At 38.5% G+C, this 16,968-nt stretch overlaps 1 protein-coding gene across 1 annotated transcript in view; it reads left to right on the forward strand.

Moving 5' to 3' along the window:
* Window positions 1-2,904: 2,904 nt before the first annotated feature.
* cnn1b (calponin 1, basic, smooth muscle, b) overlaps window positions 2,905-16,968 on the forward strand; it is a 57,954-nt gene continuing 43,890 nt past the window's right edge. The window contains exon 1 of the mRNA XM_061885563.1: window positions 2,905-3,151. Coding sequence (XP_061741547.1) covers window positions 3,092-3,151 — 60 coding nt within the window. The 5' untranslated portion in view covers window positions 2,905-3,091. The remainder of the gene's footprint in view (window positions 3,152-16,968) is intronic.

The raw sequence follows: 16,968 nt of genomic DNA on the forward strand, positions 1-16,968 counted from the left end.
CATGGCCCCATTCATTCTTTCCTTAACACGGATCAATCGTCCTGTCCCCTTAGCAGAAAAACAGGCCCAAAACATGATGTTTCCACCCCCATGCTTCACAGTAGGTATTGTGTCCTTGGGATGCAACTCAGTATTCTTCTTCCTCCAAACACGACGAGTTGAGTTTATACCAAAAAGTTTTGATTTGATTTCATCTGACCCAAATGACATCCTCCCAATCCTCTGCTGTATCATCCATGTATCCCCTTTGCGATAGGCTCCAGCACCACCAGTGACCCGAAAGGGACAAGCGGTAGAAAAAGGATGAATGGAATTTTTTTATTTTATTCATCACTATAGTGTGTTTAGTGTCATTAAAAGCCTACTGAAACCCACTACTACCGACCACTGCAGTCTGATAGTTTATATATCAATGATGAAATATTAACATTGCAACACATGCCAATACGGCCTTTTTAGTTTACTAAATTGCAATTTGAAATTTCTCGCGAGGTATCCTGTTGAAAATTTTGCGGAATGATGACGCGTGCGCGTGACGTCGCCGGTGGTAGCGGACATATTCTCCCAGCACCGATCACGGCTAAAAGTTGTCTGTTTTGATCACATAATTACACAATATTCTGGACATCTATGTTGCTGAATCTTTTGCAATTTGTTCAATTAATAATGGAGACTACAAATAAGAAAGATGTTTGTGGAAAGGAGTGTATTGCAGCCGGCTGTAGCAACACAAACACCGCCGGTGTTTCTTTGTTTGTTGTGAAGCTTTAATATGAAACAGAGCGGTCAAGCAAACATGTTTCTCTACCACATGTCAACCGGCAGGTTTCGGTGAGAGAATTGTGGTAATAAGTCGGCTCTTACCGTAAACATGAGCGGAGCTTGTGTCGTTCCCCCTGCAGCTGCGACTTTCTTGGCTCCTCCGTAGCTTCCCTCAGAGACACTGGCGGTCACCACACCCCTCCGACTTTCAGGTATGACTATATAATCTCGCTAAAACACTAGTAAGACAATAAGCAGATAAGGGATTTTCCAGAATTATCCTAGTAAATGTGTCTAATAACTCCTGAATCGCTCCCACTGCCCTCGTCTTTGTTTTTTTTTCTTCTAGTCCTTCACTGTCACTATCCTCATCCACAAATCTTTCATCCTCACTCAAATTAATGGGGAAATTGTTGCCTTCTTGGTCCGAATCGCTCTAGCTGCTGTTGGCTATGATTGTGAACAATGTGAGGATGTGAGGAGCCCTACAACCAGTGACGTCACGCACACATCGTCTGTGACTTCCGGTACAGGCAAGGCTTTTTTATTAGCGACCAAAAGTTGCGAACTTTATCGTGGATGTTCTCTACTAAATCCTTTCAGCAAAAATATGAAAATATCCCGAAATGATCAAATATGACACATAGAATGGACCTGCTATCCTCGTTTGAATGAGAAAATCTCATTTCAGTAGGCCTTTAATGTCCTGTGGCTATAATTACATGCTAAAAACTTAATCCTCTTACTTTCAGGCCTGTTACTGTAACGAGGAACTTTATACAAGGAAATAAAAAACGGGGTAGAATGGCTCAAATAATAATTCCTAAACAGGAGATGATGTCACCTTTAAAGGCCTACTGAAATGAGATTTTCTTATTCAAACGGTGATAGCAGGTCCATTCTATGTGTCATACTTGATCATTTCGCGATATTGCCATATTTTTGCTGAAAGGATTTAGTAGAGAACATCGACGATAAACTTCGCAACTTTTGGTCGCTAAAAAAAAGCCTTGCCTCTACCGGAAATCACAGACGATGACGTCACATGTTGATAGCTCCTCACATATTTACATTGATTTTAATGGGAGCCTCCAACAAAAAGTGCTACTTGGACCGAGAAAACGACAATTTCCCCATTAATGTGAGCGAGGATGAAAGATTTGTGTTTGAGGATATTGATAGCGACAGACTAGAAAAAAAAATAAGTTAAAAAAAAACGCGATTGCATTGGGACGGATTCTAATGTTTTTAGAGACATTTACTAGGATAATTCTTGGAAATCCCTTATCTTTCTATTGTGTTGCTAGTGTTTTAGTGACTTAAATAGTACCTGATAGTCGGAGGTGTACGTCCACGGGTGTCTTGACGCCAATGTCTCAGGTGAGTCGACGACAGCTTTATGGACAGCACAAGCTCCGCTTTTCTCCGGTAAGAAGCGACTTTTTACCACAATTTTCTCACCGAAACCTGCTGATTGACATTCCGTCGTGATTCATGTTTGCTTGACCGCTCTGATCCATAGTAAAGTTTCACCTCCAGGAATTTTAAACAAGGAATCACCGTGTGTTTGTGTGGCTAAAGGCTAAGCTTCCCATCTCCATCTTTCTACTGTGACTTCTCCAATATTAATTGAACAAATTGCAAAAGATTCAGCAACACAGATGTCCAAAATACTGTGTAAATATGCCGTTAAAGCAGACAACTTTTAGCTGTGTGTGTGTGTGCAACGCCCATATTTCCTTAAACCTTGTGACGTCATTACACGACGTTTTCAAGACGAAACTCCCGGGAAATTTAAAATTGCTATTTAGTAAACTAAAAAGGCCGTATTGGCATGTGTTGCAATGTTAATATTTCATCATTGATATATAAACTATCAGACTGCGTGGTGGGTAGTAGTTTCAGTAGGCCTTTTAAATGTCCAGTCCTGATATGATCCATATTCAAAAGTGAAAGTGACGTAAGACAGTGACATAACTTCACCACGGATCTCTCGGAGGTGGAAAAAGTGACCGATCTCGCATCTTTAATACCACAGCGATGACATCACTGGCTTCGACCAGGATGCCGCATCCTCATTGGACGAGGGGCTCGGCCAATCAGCGGCCGCGTAGATCGGACGCGTTTTTAAAGGCCATTCTGCAAAGTGAGGGAAAGTTGCATCCGCGCTGCCCCGCCATTGTCCACACAGCACGGCTGCGAATATTAGAAGAGCCCCGCGGATTGGTCGCGGAACTTCCGCGTGTTTCCCCCTTTCTCTTCTCAGCCCTGACCCCTTTCGTCCATTTTTAAAGCTCTCTTTTTTTTTTTTTTTTTGTAAATAGCGAACATGTCACAACATTTCAGAAGCGGCCCAGCTTTCGGACTTTCTGCCGAGGTCAAGAGTAAGGTAAGGATGTATTCCTATTTCTTAATATATGTATATATTTCACTATTAAATGTGTGAATGTAGTTCCTAAAATCCAGCAGGACTAAATTATCTCATTCACCACTAAACCAATTCAATTGAAGGACTGCGTGTAAACATGGATGTATCAAACGTATCACAATAACAAAAACATCCGTCAAAAAAAATGGCTTTTTGCTTCATTTTAAGTTGTCAAATTCATGCATTCTGCGTATAAAAGCACAGTCAGCGGTTGGTTTGTGTTGTATTTAAGTCAGGGGTCAGGAACCCCAAACTTTGAAAGAGCCATTTTGGACCAAAAATAAAATTTTAAAAAAAATTCTGTGTGGAGCCCCAAAAAGTCAAAGTCTTATATAAGTGATATAAAGAATTGAATCAACACATTATATAAGTGTCTATATTAGTTGTATTAGCCTACCATCAAAATGACTATAAAAGTCTTATATAAATGATATAATGAAGTCAACACATGATATCAGTGTCTGTATTAGTTATATTAGCCTACTATCAAAATGGCTTTAAAAGTCTTATATAAATGATATAATGAAGTCAACACATGATATGAGTGTCTATATTAGCCTACTATCAAAATGACTTTAAAGGCCTACTGAAACCCACTACTACCCACCACGCAGTCTGATAGTTTATATATCAATGATGAAATATTAACATTGCAACAGATGCCAATATATGTCTTTTTTAGTTTACTAAATTACAATTTTAAAGTTCCCGGGAGTTTCGTCTTGAAAACGTTGTGTAATGATGACGTGTACGCAAAACATCACGAGTTTTAAGGAAATATGAGCGCTGCACACACACCCAGCTAAAAGTCGTCTGCTTTACCGGCATATTTACACAGTATTTTGGAGATCTGTGTTGCTGAATCTTTTGCAATTTGTTCAATTAATATTGGAGAAGTCACAGTAGAAAGATGGAGTTGGGAAGCTTTAGCCTTTAGCCACACAAACACACGGTGATTCCTTGTTTAAAATTACCGGAGGTGAAACTTTACTATTGATCACAGCGGTTCAAGCGAACATGGATAACGACCGAGTGTCAACCAGCAAGTTTCGGTGAGAAAATTGTGGTAAAAAGTCGCTCCTTACCGGAGATCAGCTGAGCTTGCCCGTCCATAAAGCTGCCGTCGACTTTGCTGAGACACAGCACGTCAAGACCCCCGTGGAGACACCCCTCTGATTATCAGGTACTTTTAAACTCACTAAAACACTAGCAACACAATAGAAAGATACTAGTAAAGTGTGTGTAAAAAGATCTGAATCCGTCCCAATGCAATCGCGTTGTTTTTTTTAACTTATTTTTTTTTTCTAGTCCGTCGCTATCAATATCCTCAAACACAAATCTTTCATCCTCGCTCAAATTACTGGGGAAATTGTCGTTTTCTCGGTCCGAATAGCACTTTTTGTTGGAGGCTCACATTTAAAACAATGTGAATATGTGAGGAGCCATCAACATGTGACGTCATCGTCTGCGACTTCCGGTAAAGGCAGGGCTTTTCTCTTAGCACCAAAAGTTGCAAACTTTATTGTGGATGTTGTCTACTAAATCCTTTCAGGAAAAATATGGCAATATCGCGTAATGATCAAGTATGACACATAGAATGGACCTGCTATCCCCGTTTAAATAAAATCAAATTTCAGTAGGCCTTTAAGTCAACACATGATATAAGTGTCTATCCATCCATCCATTTTCTACCGCTACTTCCCTTTTGGGGTCGCGGGGGCCGCTGGCGCCTATCTCAGCTACAAGCGGGCGGAAGGCGGTGTACACCCTGGACAAGCCGCTACCTCATCGCAGGGCCAACACAGATAGACAGACAACATTCACACTCACATTCACACACTAGGGCCAATTTAGTGTTGCCAGTCAACCTATCCCCAGGTGCATGTCTTTGGAAGTGGGAGGAAGCTGGAGTACCCGGAGGGAACCACGCATTCACGGGGAGAACATGCAAACTCCACACAGAAAGATCCTGAGCCTGGGATTGAACCCAGGACTGCCTATTTTAGTTGTATTAGCCTACCATCAAAATGACTTTAAAAGTCTTATGTAAATGATATAATGAAGTCAACACATTATATAAGTGTCTATATTACCCTACTGTCAAAATTACTTTAAAAGTCTTATTTAAGCAATATAATGAAGTCAACACATTATATAAGTGTCTACATTATTTATATTAGCCGACTATCAAAATTACTTTAAAGGCCTACTGAAAATGAGATATTCTTATTCAAACAGGGATAGCAGGTCCATTCTACATGTCATACTTGATTATTTTGCGATATTGCCATATTTTTGCTGAAAGGATTTAGTAGAGAACATCCACGATAAAGTTCGCAACTTTTGGTCACTAATAAAAAAGCCTTGCCTGTACCGGAAGTAGCCAGGACTATGTGCGTGTGACGTCATGGGTTGTAGGGGCTCCTAACGTCCTCACATTGTCTACAATCATAGCCTCCAGCAGCAAAAGTTATTCGGACCGAGAAATTGACGATTTCCCCATTAATTTGAGCGAGGATGAAAGATTCGTGGACGAGGAAAGTTAGAGTGAAGCACTTAAAAAAAAGGCTATGGCTCCAGGCGACGGCAGTGGGAGCGATTCAGATGTTACTAGACACATTTACTAGGATAATTCTGGAAAATCCCTCATCTGCTTATTGTGTTACTAGTGTTTTAGTGAGATTATAAAGTCATACCTGAAAAGTCTGATGGCTGCGGTGACTGCCAGTGTCTCTGAGAGGAGCCAAGACCACAGCTGCCTTTTTGACAGCTGCAGGAGGAGATCGCTTTATCCGCTAAAGTCTCCGGTAAGAGCCGACTTAATATCACAATTTTCCCATCCAAAAACTTGCTGGTTGATGTAAAGAAACATGTTCGCTTGACCTCTCTGTGTTAATGCTTCACAACCAACAAAGAAACACCGGCTGTCTTTCGGTTGCTAAAGGCAGCTGCAATCCACCGCTTCCCACCAACAGCATTCTTACTTATAGTCTCCATTATTAATTGAACAAATTGCAAAAGATTCAGCAACACAGATATCCAGAATACTGTGTAATTATGCGATGAAAAGAGACTACTTTTAGCCGTAAGTGGTGCTGGGCTAAAATGTCCCCTCCAACCAATAACGTCACAAACACGCGTCATCATTCCGCAGCGTTTTTAACAGGAAGCTCCGCGGGAAATTTACAATTGTAATTTAGTAAACTAAACCGGCCGTATTGGCATGTGTTTGCAACGTTAAGATTTCATCATTGATATATAAACTATCAGACTGCGTGGTCCGTAGTAGTGGGTTTCAGTATGCCTTTAAAAGTCTTATATAAATGATTTATCCATCCATCCATTTTCTACCGCTTATTCCCTTTCGGGGTCGCGGGGGGCGCTGGCGCCTATCTCAGCTACAATGAAGTCAAAACACGACATAAGTGTCTATATTAGATATAATAGCCTACTATCAAAATGAATTTAAAAGTCTTATGTAAATGATATAATGAAGTCAACACATGATATAAGTGTCTATATTAGCTATATTAGCCTACTATCAAAATGACTGTGTCGCAGGCTGAAGCAAATTAGAAATGTAGAAACTGAATATTTTTTCCACACACTTTTACAACATTGGTAAAACTTCTCAGATGGTGAGATCACTCCTGGAAATGAGTGTCTTAGAATGGCCAAAGGTATAGATATGTGTGTCCAAGTTAAAGGGTTCTTCTAAGGGATTTATTAAAATCTTTGCAAGCTGGGTAATGTTTGCTGTGGTCTGGAACAACATTGCGCACAAACAACTATCAGAAATGCAGCCAATATTACATACAGATAATGTCATGACAAATGCAGATATAAAAATAAATACACGGATGACATAAGTAAAGGAAATTAAATCAGCTCAAATATACCTACAATTGAGGCGTAATGATGCAATATGTACATAAAGCTAGCCTAAATAGCATGTTAGCATCGATTAGCTCGCAGTCATGCACTGACCAAATATGCCTGATCAGCACTCAAAACATGTCAATAACATCAATAAAGCTCACCTGTGTGCATTCACGCACAGTATAAAACGTTTGGTGGACACAATGAGACGGGAGAGGAGTGGCATAAAATATGTCTTTCTCTGGCATTGTTGAAAAAAGTTGTACATGTAAACGAACTACAGCGAGTTGAAGGACCGCCAAAATTAGTAGGACAAAACGGCGGTCGCCAAATACTCTCATAAGAGAATCATGTTTACTATAAACAGTGGGATTTCTAACAATTACTAAGGTTTGTGTCATGTTTTTCCTCATACAGAAAACATATTACATGAAAATATATTTTTTACTCCATCCTTTTTTATTTTTATCATTTTAAAAAAAAGCTCCAGGGGTCCACTAGGGCGGCGCTAAAGAGCCGCAGGTTTCAGACCTGGGGGTCTCCAACGATTCGTCGACATAATCAAAAATATGTATCTCCAAAAAGGGGTTATGGTTTAAGTTTATTTCAAACATTCATACAATTTAGGGATTTAACAATCATACCGATTTATATTCCTTAAATTTAACATCGATCTGTGCTCGCCACGTTCCCCTTCAAGAAGATAGGTATCGATCCAAGATCGTTGTAAAAGGTAATCGATCAATTCTATCGATACTTGCGAAACGAAAACATCGGATTTAAGAACGCCAGACTTTATATGAAGTATAGCACTTTTAACGATAAGGATATTAAACGTTAAGTCTGCCTGCTCAAATTTGTGTCTTCATCAAAACAAAAATGGCGGATATCTACGGCCGTTTGAGAAAGGTCATTAACGCAATATCAGAAATTACAACACAATTACTTTTTAGCTACAACACGATTGCAAAAGCTACAACGACGACGAAACAATAATATAAAATCGCAACAGAATTAAAGCCACTTAGGAAGCAACCGACACAGCGGAGCAGGTTAGGGGACGCACCTTCTTCCGGAACCCAACAATATGAACTTTATTTAGCAGGTAAATATACCCAAAAAATGTTGGTTACTGAGCTTGTTTTTTTTGTTTTTCTTTTGCTAAAAGTTAGTGAATGAATTTCAACTCACTTTGGATCGTATTGTTGTAAAGAAAATAATACAGTCCCTGAATCATATTGGCAACCACAAATTCAGAATCGAATCGAATTATTGCTAAAACGAATCATTACACCCCTAACACAATTGACATATAGTACATCACATATTTCCAGTTTCTTCTTAAAACATGTCCGAAAAAAAGTTGATAAAAATTCAATTGATGGACGGCCAGGAATGTTAATCAGTGATGTGCGATACCACAGATTTTCTTTTACGATCCGTTACCGGGTAAAATTCCATCGGCCATACCGACCCGATACCGATACTTTGTGCAAATATATCTCATGTGTTTGCTAAAATTAAAAAAGTTATGTATTTGAAAAGCCATATCTAGAAATATACTTAAAATATAAATAAAGTTTAGTCAGGTAATCAAAAATAAAATATTACAAACTTATTAATTAGAAAAATAACAACAATAATAAACACTGGTGAATGTGTAACTGAACATTCATATTTTTGTCCAGGCAGAATTTTTGACGCAAGAATCGTCTTATTGTTGTTATTATTATCTGTATTCTATTCTTACATTTTAAAAAAAATGTAAGAAAAAAAGAGCAAAAAAATCATTAATGTAATGGAAAAAAAGATGAAATGTTCTGACGAATAATTAATCAATAACAATTATATACAGATACAACAATATCTGTTTTTTATATAAATTGAAAAAATATATATATATTAATGTGGCCCCTGCATACTTTGACTTTTCAGTATGTGGCCCTTAGTAGAAAAAAGTGTGGACACCCCTGAACTAAAGTATCGCTATTCTGATTTGAGTATCGATAATAAATAATAAAGGTATGGTATCGATGTTTTTTTTTAACTGAATTTGCAGGTCACCAGTTGAATAGCCCAAATGATGAAAAAGAGAAGACTTAAAACGGAACCTTGAGGAACACCACAGGTTTAACTAAATAAGTTGAACAAATGACTACTGCCTTTGATTTGATTGGAACTGTTATTAGTAGATTGCACTGTACAGTACATATTCCGTACAATTGACCACTAAATGGTAACACCCGAATGAGTTTTTCAACTTGTTCAAGTCGGGGTCCACGTTCATCATTTCATTCATGGATTTTGATGGACTCCATCTGAATCAAACAAGCAACACATAATCATTAGTTACATAAATCACATTACCAAAAATGTGTAACTGCAAAAAAGAGCGGACCTCAGGGGTGACTTGAGGAACTCCTCAGTTGTAAATCATAGGTTTGGACCCCATTGTTTTATGTTTGCTAGCAAGGTTGAAATGTCAACTCAAGGATCTGTCAATATGTTTAGTGGTCCAAGTTCTTCTAGAATACAACAGGAGCACTCTCGTGTTGCTAGGAATTGGCTGCAAAAATGTTTGTGTCCCAAGTTTTGAACTGAACTCGGGGCGGCCGCTATGGTTTCATTATCTTGTTGAATTTGGCCCCTAGGATGACCGTTCAAGATCCCTGCTTAAGGTGAAGTAATTGTAACAGTTCTGGATGAAAATATTTTTGGACTGATTGTCATTTTTAAGGGAAGTCTTGCACTTTAAGTATGTTGATATATATTCTTCGTGTAATAAAGTAAAACCATTCGTTTCTAAGTAATTCATGATTATCAGAGATGTCCGATTATGTTTTTTTTGCCGAAATCCGATATTCCGATATTGTCCAACTCTTAATTACCGATTCTGATATCAACCAATACCGATATATACGGTCGTAGAATGAACACATTATGTTTAATTTTGTTGTGATGCCCCGCTGGATGCATTAACAATGTAACAAGGTTTTCCCCCCCAAAAAATCAACTCAAGTTATGAAAAAAATGCCAACATGGCACTGTAATATTTATTATTGAGGTCACAAAGTGCATTATTTTTTTTAACATGGCTCAAAACAGCAGCTTGAAATTGGGGACATGCTCTCCCTGAGAGAGCATGAGAAGGTTGAGGTGGGCGGGGTTGAGGTGGGTTGATATGAGGGGTAGGGGTTAGTGGGGGGGTGTATATTGTTGTGTCCCGGAAGAGTTAGTGCTGCAAGGGTTTCTGGGTATTTGTTCTGTTGTGTTTATGTTGTGATACGGTGCGATTGTTCTCCCGAAATGTGTTTGTCATTCTTGTTTGGTGTGGGTTCATAGTGTGGCGCATATTTGTAACAGTGTTAAAGTTGTTTATACGGCCACCCTCTGTGTGACCTGTACGGCTGATGACCAAGTATGCCTTGCATTCACTTGTGTGTGTGAAAAAGCGTAGATAATATGTGATTGGGCCGGCATGCAAAGGCAGTGCCCTTAATGTTTATTGGTGCTCTGTACTTCTCCCTACGTCCGTGTACCACTCCGTACAGCGGCGTTTTACAAAGTCATAAATTTTACTTTTTGAAACAGATACCGATAATTTCCAATATTACATTTTAAATCATTTATCGGCCGATAATATCTGCTGTCCGATATTATCGGGACATCTCTAATTATTATTTTGTTACACTCAAATATTCTACAATAGGTTTTAGAATGAGTTCAAAAGAACATCAAATTTGGGTTGTCCCGATACCAATATTTTGGTACCGATACCAAAATGTATTTTGATACTTTTCGAACCTGTCGATACTTTTCTAAATAAAGGGGGACCACAAAAAATGGCATTATTGGCTTTATTTTAACAATAAATCTTACGGTATATTAAACATATGTTTCGTTATTGCAATCGTAGAACACTTTAGTACTTAAATTTTAAATAATAATAAATAAAGTCCTTGTCTTTTAGTAGTAAGTAAACAAACAAAGGCTCCTAATTAGTCTGCTGACATATGCAGTAACATATTGTGTCATTTATCATTCTACAATTTTTGACAAAATAATAAAGAACAAGCTGTAAAAAATCATTATTAATCCACTTTTTAATTTACTGTTAATCTCGGCTTACTCTCTCTTTTAACATGTTCTATCTACACTTCTGTTTAAAATATAACAATCACTTATTCTTCTGTTGTTACTTTACATTAGTTTTGGATGGTACCACAAATGTAGGTATCGATCCGATACCATGTCATTACAGGATCATCCATTGGTCATATTCAAAGTCGTCATGTGTCCAGGGACGTATTTTCTGAGTTTTTAAACATAATATGAATTTCAAAAAAAGGAAAAAATATTTTGTGATGAAAATATCGATGTGAATCATAGTGATAGCTATTGTAACTCTGTATCATTACAGTGGATGTTAGAGGTAAATCAACCCATGGCATTTGTTTACATTCAGGCGCGTTAGCTTTTGTTAGCATGTTTAGTTATTCCTCGTCCTGCAGGGATAATGATACTTGTAAGAAACCTACTTTATTTGTCATCATGGAGACAAGGATTAGTGATTTAGAAGTGGCTAAAACACTGCGACTGCGGATGATATTAGCTGCTAGCTAGCTGGCAAGCCATGTCTTAAAGCACCTCTTCCTGAAGGCGTTTCAGTGTTATAACTTCACCTTTATCTTTAGTTTCTAAGCCAAAATGCGTCCATTCTCCCTTTTCTGTCTTCACTCTGTGTCTGCTCGTAAGTACTCTGTGTGTGTGCGCTGCCGGAACATGTTCCTCTTGCCCGTAAAACCAGCAATGTCACAACGTTTGACGACGCGGGAGAACTGGTACTTTTCAAACAGAGTATAGTAACGTTTTTGATTCATTAGTACCGCGAAACTATATTAGTACCGGTATACCGTACAACCTTACGTAAGACTCAGTTGTGTACAGCGGATCATATAAAATAATCGTTGTTCTGGTTAGCTATTCGAAAAAATAATCGCTGACTAGCCAACTATTAAAACAATTGTTAGTTGAAGCCCTTGTCTCCAATTTCCGTTCTTGTACAAGCTACTTTGACAAAAGGAAAATAGAAGTGAGCTGATCAAGTTTGCTCAGTTGTATTGATATACCTGTAGCGCAAATTTACAACTTAAGTTATCTCTACACAAAGAGCAGGTCTTTCAACTTGTTCCCCAAATAACGAAGAGAGCAACTGAATCCTACGTGAGCAAGCAGTTGGCGGCGGAGGCAAGGAAAAACACCCCCGTGTAAAATAGGAATGTAACGATATCAAAAGTTCATATGAAAAATATCATCATCACAACATTGTTAAACGTGCTAAAAAAGTATGTATACACACATTTAAAATTTATAAATGAACACAATATTTTTTCCTTAGCAGAAGAAACATTAAATATTGTGCATGAATATGTATTATTTGACTTTGTAAATTATGTTTCTTTTCTCCTGTAAAAGTTTTAGAGCAGGGGTCTCAAACTCAATTTACCTGGGGGGCCACTGGATGCAGAGTCTGGGTGAGGTTGGGCCGCAAGAAAAGATTTCTTAAAAAGAAAATGTTGCATACTCCTCAACATGTCTAGTTGTATAATGACGTTTCAAATTGTATCCCTCGTGCACCGCAACTTTCTCTGTGCAAATAAGACATGTCGGGGTTCCCCTGTGCTCAACAAAAAAATATTGCATCTCCCACTTTTCCTGGAATTGTCTTTGCTCATCACAAACCTTTCTCTTCAGTGAAGGCTTTGAAAAAGACATGTTTGGGGTTGTGGAATATATTTGTGTTTAGCTGACGCACGGAGACTGTTATTTCCGCAATGTGTGTCGTTCCTACGGCAACACAGCGGTCGGCGGATAATAGCCAGGAAAGTACCAGGATAGCGAGCGCAAAAAAACGTGACAGCTCCCGCAGGGTTATCCGTCATCATATAAAAATATATATAGTGTTCATCGTGTGAGGAAATGCAAATTAAACAATAAAAAAAACAGATAACAGTTTGAATTGGTGAATTGGTCCAGGTTATCGGGGACTGTTATTACTGACGGACAGGTGTCGCGGTGTGACTGCAGCCGGGCATGTAAGGAAACCCTTGTATCCATGGCAACGTATCTGTCGCTTTCACTCAGTTACCGCTTTTCCACTAACGCAGGGGTAGGCAACCCAGAACGTTGAAAGAGCCATTTTGGACCCAAATAACACAACGATGTCAAGCGCCATTCATATAAAACTCGCGGGCCGCACTAACATTGAACTTTCATATTAAGGTGGGGCCCTCAAAATAACGTCTCGCGGGCCGCAATTGGCCCGCAGGCTGCGTGTCTGAGACCCCTGTTTTAGAATGTTTAATATCAAAGGCATAACAGTTGTTTGTAACAGAGAAAGAGGTCAAGGTCTCTTGTATTTATCGTAGCATTTTAGGTGGCTAGCGATTAGCGCGCCCGCTGCGTCTTCAAAAAATTTGCAGTATCCAGAGGTGGGTAGAGTAGCCAGAAATTGTACTCGAGTAAGAGTACTGTTACTTTAGAGATTTATTACTCAAGTAAAAGTAAGGAGTAGTCACCCAAATATTTACTTGAGTAAAAGTAAAAAGTATGTTGTGAAAAAACTACTCAAGTACTGAGTAACTGATGAGTAACCTGTTCGTTTAATGATTACGGCAACAAATAATGCACAAAAACATAAAAATAGCCATGAGCAAATTCAGAGCCAGGAATATCTCTTAAGCAACTAAAACAATATTAAATAATAATAAATTAAAATAAAAAAATTAAGGCAAATTGAGCCACAATAACTTAACAGCACCATAGGCTCAGTAGGCATTGATGATTGATTGATTGATTGATTGAAACTTGTATTAGTAGATTGCAGTACAGTACATTTTCTGTACAATTGACCACTAAATGGTAACACCCCAATAAGTTTTTCAACGTTAGTCAATTACTTAATAAATGACCAAGTCGAGGTGATCTACCTCATATATACATACACACATATCATATATATATATATATATATATATATATATATATATATATATATATATATATATATATACATTTATATATACAGTATATAATTTATATTTATTTATTTTGCCGTTTTTGTTCCCATGTTAAAGGTATTTTAATGAATATACATGCATGTTTAACATATAGATTCCTATCTTTAATAAAGACAAGAATATAAGTTGGTCTATTACCTGATTCTGATGACTTGCATTGATTGGAATCAGACAGTATAGTGGTGATAACGTCCTGGTTTTCAAATGGAGGAGAAAAAAAGTTCCTCTTTTCTGTCGAATACCACATGAAAGTCGTTGGTTTTTGGCATCTTATTTGTCCAGCTTCCATATTCGTTTTTATACACTTTACAAGAAATACATTGGCGGCAAACTCCGTAGCTTGCTAGCTTGTTTGCGCTGGCTTTCGGAGACTCTTATTTTGTTAGCGTATGCGCGATGGGGCGGCACTCTTATTGTGAAGACAGGAATTGTGCGATCAGTCTTTAGCCTTTTGACGGGAAGTACGGTTGAAATAAAAAGTGTCTTTTTTCCTTTACACTTTTGATTGATTGGTTGATTGATTGAAACTTTTATTAGTAGATTGCACAGTACAGTACATATTCCATACAGTTGACCACTAAATGGTAACACCCCATAAGTTTTTCAACATGTCGGGTTCTACGTATGACGGTCACGTGACCACCTGGCTCTGTTTGATTGGTCCAACGTCACCAGTAACTGCATGTGATTGGTGAAACGCAAGCATCCGTAGATTCTACTTTGAATGCGTGTCTGACAAAAACAAAACAAACAAAGCGTGCATTAACAGATCGATAAAAAAAAAAGTAGCGAGTAGCGACCTGATTGCAGATAAATGGAGCGGAGTAAAAGTAGCGTTTCTTCTCTATAAATATACTCAAGTAAAAGTAAAAGTATGTTGCATAAAAACTACTCTTAGAAGTACAATTTATCCCAAAAGTTACTCAAGTAGACGTAACAGAGTAAATGTAGCGCGTTACTACCCACCTCTGGCAGTATCACCTCGAGTTTTTCAAAGTGAGGTAATCAATCAGGGTTTTGCTATGATTGAAACATAAACGGTAATGGTTACATACCTCGTGTCGACCAGTTGGGGTAGGATAGATGGACAAAGTTGAGGAACAGAGGGGAGGTATAGGAATTTTTAATTGTTTTATTCATGAAAATGTACTTATCTTTAAGTTCTATTTTGTATTAATTTGTCTTTAAAGGGGAACATTATCATAATTTAAATTTTTTGAAATTTTTTCCTAAATTTTACCCGTCCCGGAATATCCCTAAAAAAAAAAGCTTTAAAGTGCCTTATTTTCGCTATCTGCGAAGCCACTGTCCATTTTCCTGTGACGTCATCCAGTGCTGCCAATATAAACAAACAATGGCGAATAGCACAGCAAGATATAGCGACATTAGCTCGGATTCAGACTCTGATTTCAGCGGCTTAAGCGATTCAACAGATTAGGCATGTTTTGAAACGAATGGTTGGAGTATGAAAGTATTGAAGAAGAAACTGAAGCTATTGAGCGAATAGCTATTGACGCTACTCATAGCCATAGCATGGAGTATGGAGGCAGATAGCGAAAACAAATTGAAGAAGAAACTGAAGCTATTGAGCGAATAGCTATTGACGCTATTCGGCCATATTAGTCATAGCATCGCCGGTAAAATGTGCAGACCAACGATCGGAAGTTTCGCATTTTGTGACACTGGATCAACTTAAATCCGTCGATTGGTAAGTGTTTGTTTGGCATTAAATGTGGGTGGGGGGAAATCCTAGATGCAAATATAGTTTCAAATGTACATACAGCTTGCCTAAATAGCATCTTAGCATCGATTAGCTGGCAGTCATGCCGCGACCAAATATGTCTGATTAGCACATAAGTCAATAACATCAACATAACTCACCTTTGTGATTTAGTTGACTTTATCGTTGGAAATCCATCTGCAGGTTATCCGTACATGTCTGTGCCATGTCTGCCTTAGCACCGCTGGTAAAATGTGCAGACACTCCGGCACATTCAATGGGGGTCTGGCGGAAGATTTCTTTGACTTTATCGTTGGAAATGCATCTGCTTTGAGTGTCGCAGGATATCTACACAATCTTGCCATCTCTGTAGTAGCATAGCTTTCGTCGGTAAAGTGTGCGGAACAAACGACTGACCATTTCGTTGGCTTTCCCCACACCCTCGTATTTTGAACAAATTTCGTCCCAATTTCTTGCCACTTTCACATCTTTGGGCCAGTGGTGCAACTTGAATCCCTCCCTGTTAGTGTTGTTACACCCTCCAACAACACACTGATGAGGCATGATGTCTCCAAGGTTCCAAAAAATAGTAAAAAAAACGGAAAATAACAGAGCTGGGACCCGGTGTTTGTAATGTGTTTGAGAAAATGAAAATGGCGGCTTTATTACCTAGGTAACCTCACGTTCTGACGTCATCGTTTCGAGAGCGATAAACAGAAAGACGTTTAATTCGCCAAAATTCACCCATTTAGAGTTCGGAAATCGTTTAAAAAATATATGGTCTTTTTTCTGCAACATCAAGGTACATATTGACGCTTACATAGGTCTGGTGATAATGTTCCCCTTTAAGGAGTGGTCTTCCACAGGGTGTCCACGACCTTTAGCTGTCTGCGGAGGTACACCAACGGAGCTGTTAGTGTAAATGTCTAAGTTAGTCCTGTCAAATGATAGACAATTTTAATCAAATTATGAGATGTGAGCAATAATCCCTATTATTGAAATCAGGCGGCAAGCTCCCAGTCATGAACTACCTTATTTGAAGAGCCTGATCACTTGTAATCATCGTTCTCGACGAGTCCTAGACTAGATCTTTGGAAGCC

Source organism: Nerophis ophidion, linkage group LG23 (genome assembly GCF_033978795.1).
Source record: "Nerophis ophidion isolate RoL-2023_Sa linkage group LG23, RoL_Noph_v1.0, whole genome shotgun sequence".
Classification (NCBI taxonomy): Eukaryota; Metazoa; Chordata; class Actinopteri; order Syngnathiformes; family Syngnathidae; genus Nerophis; species Nerophis ophidion.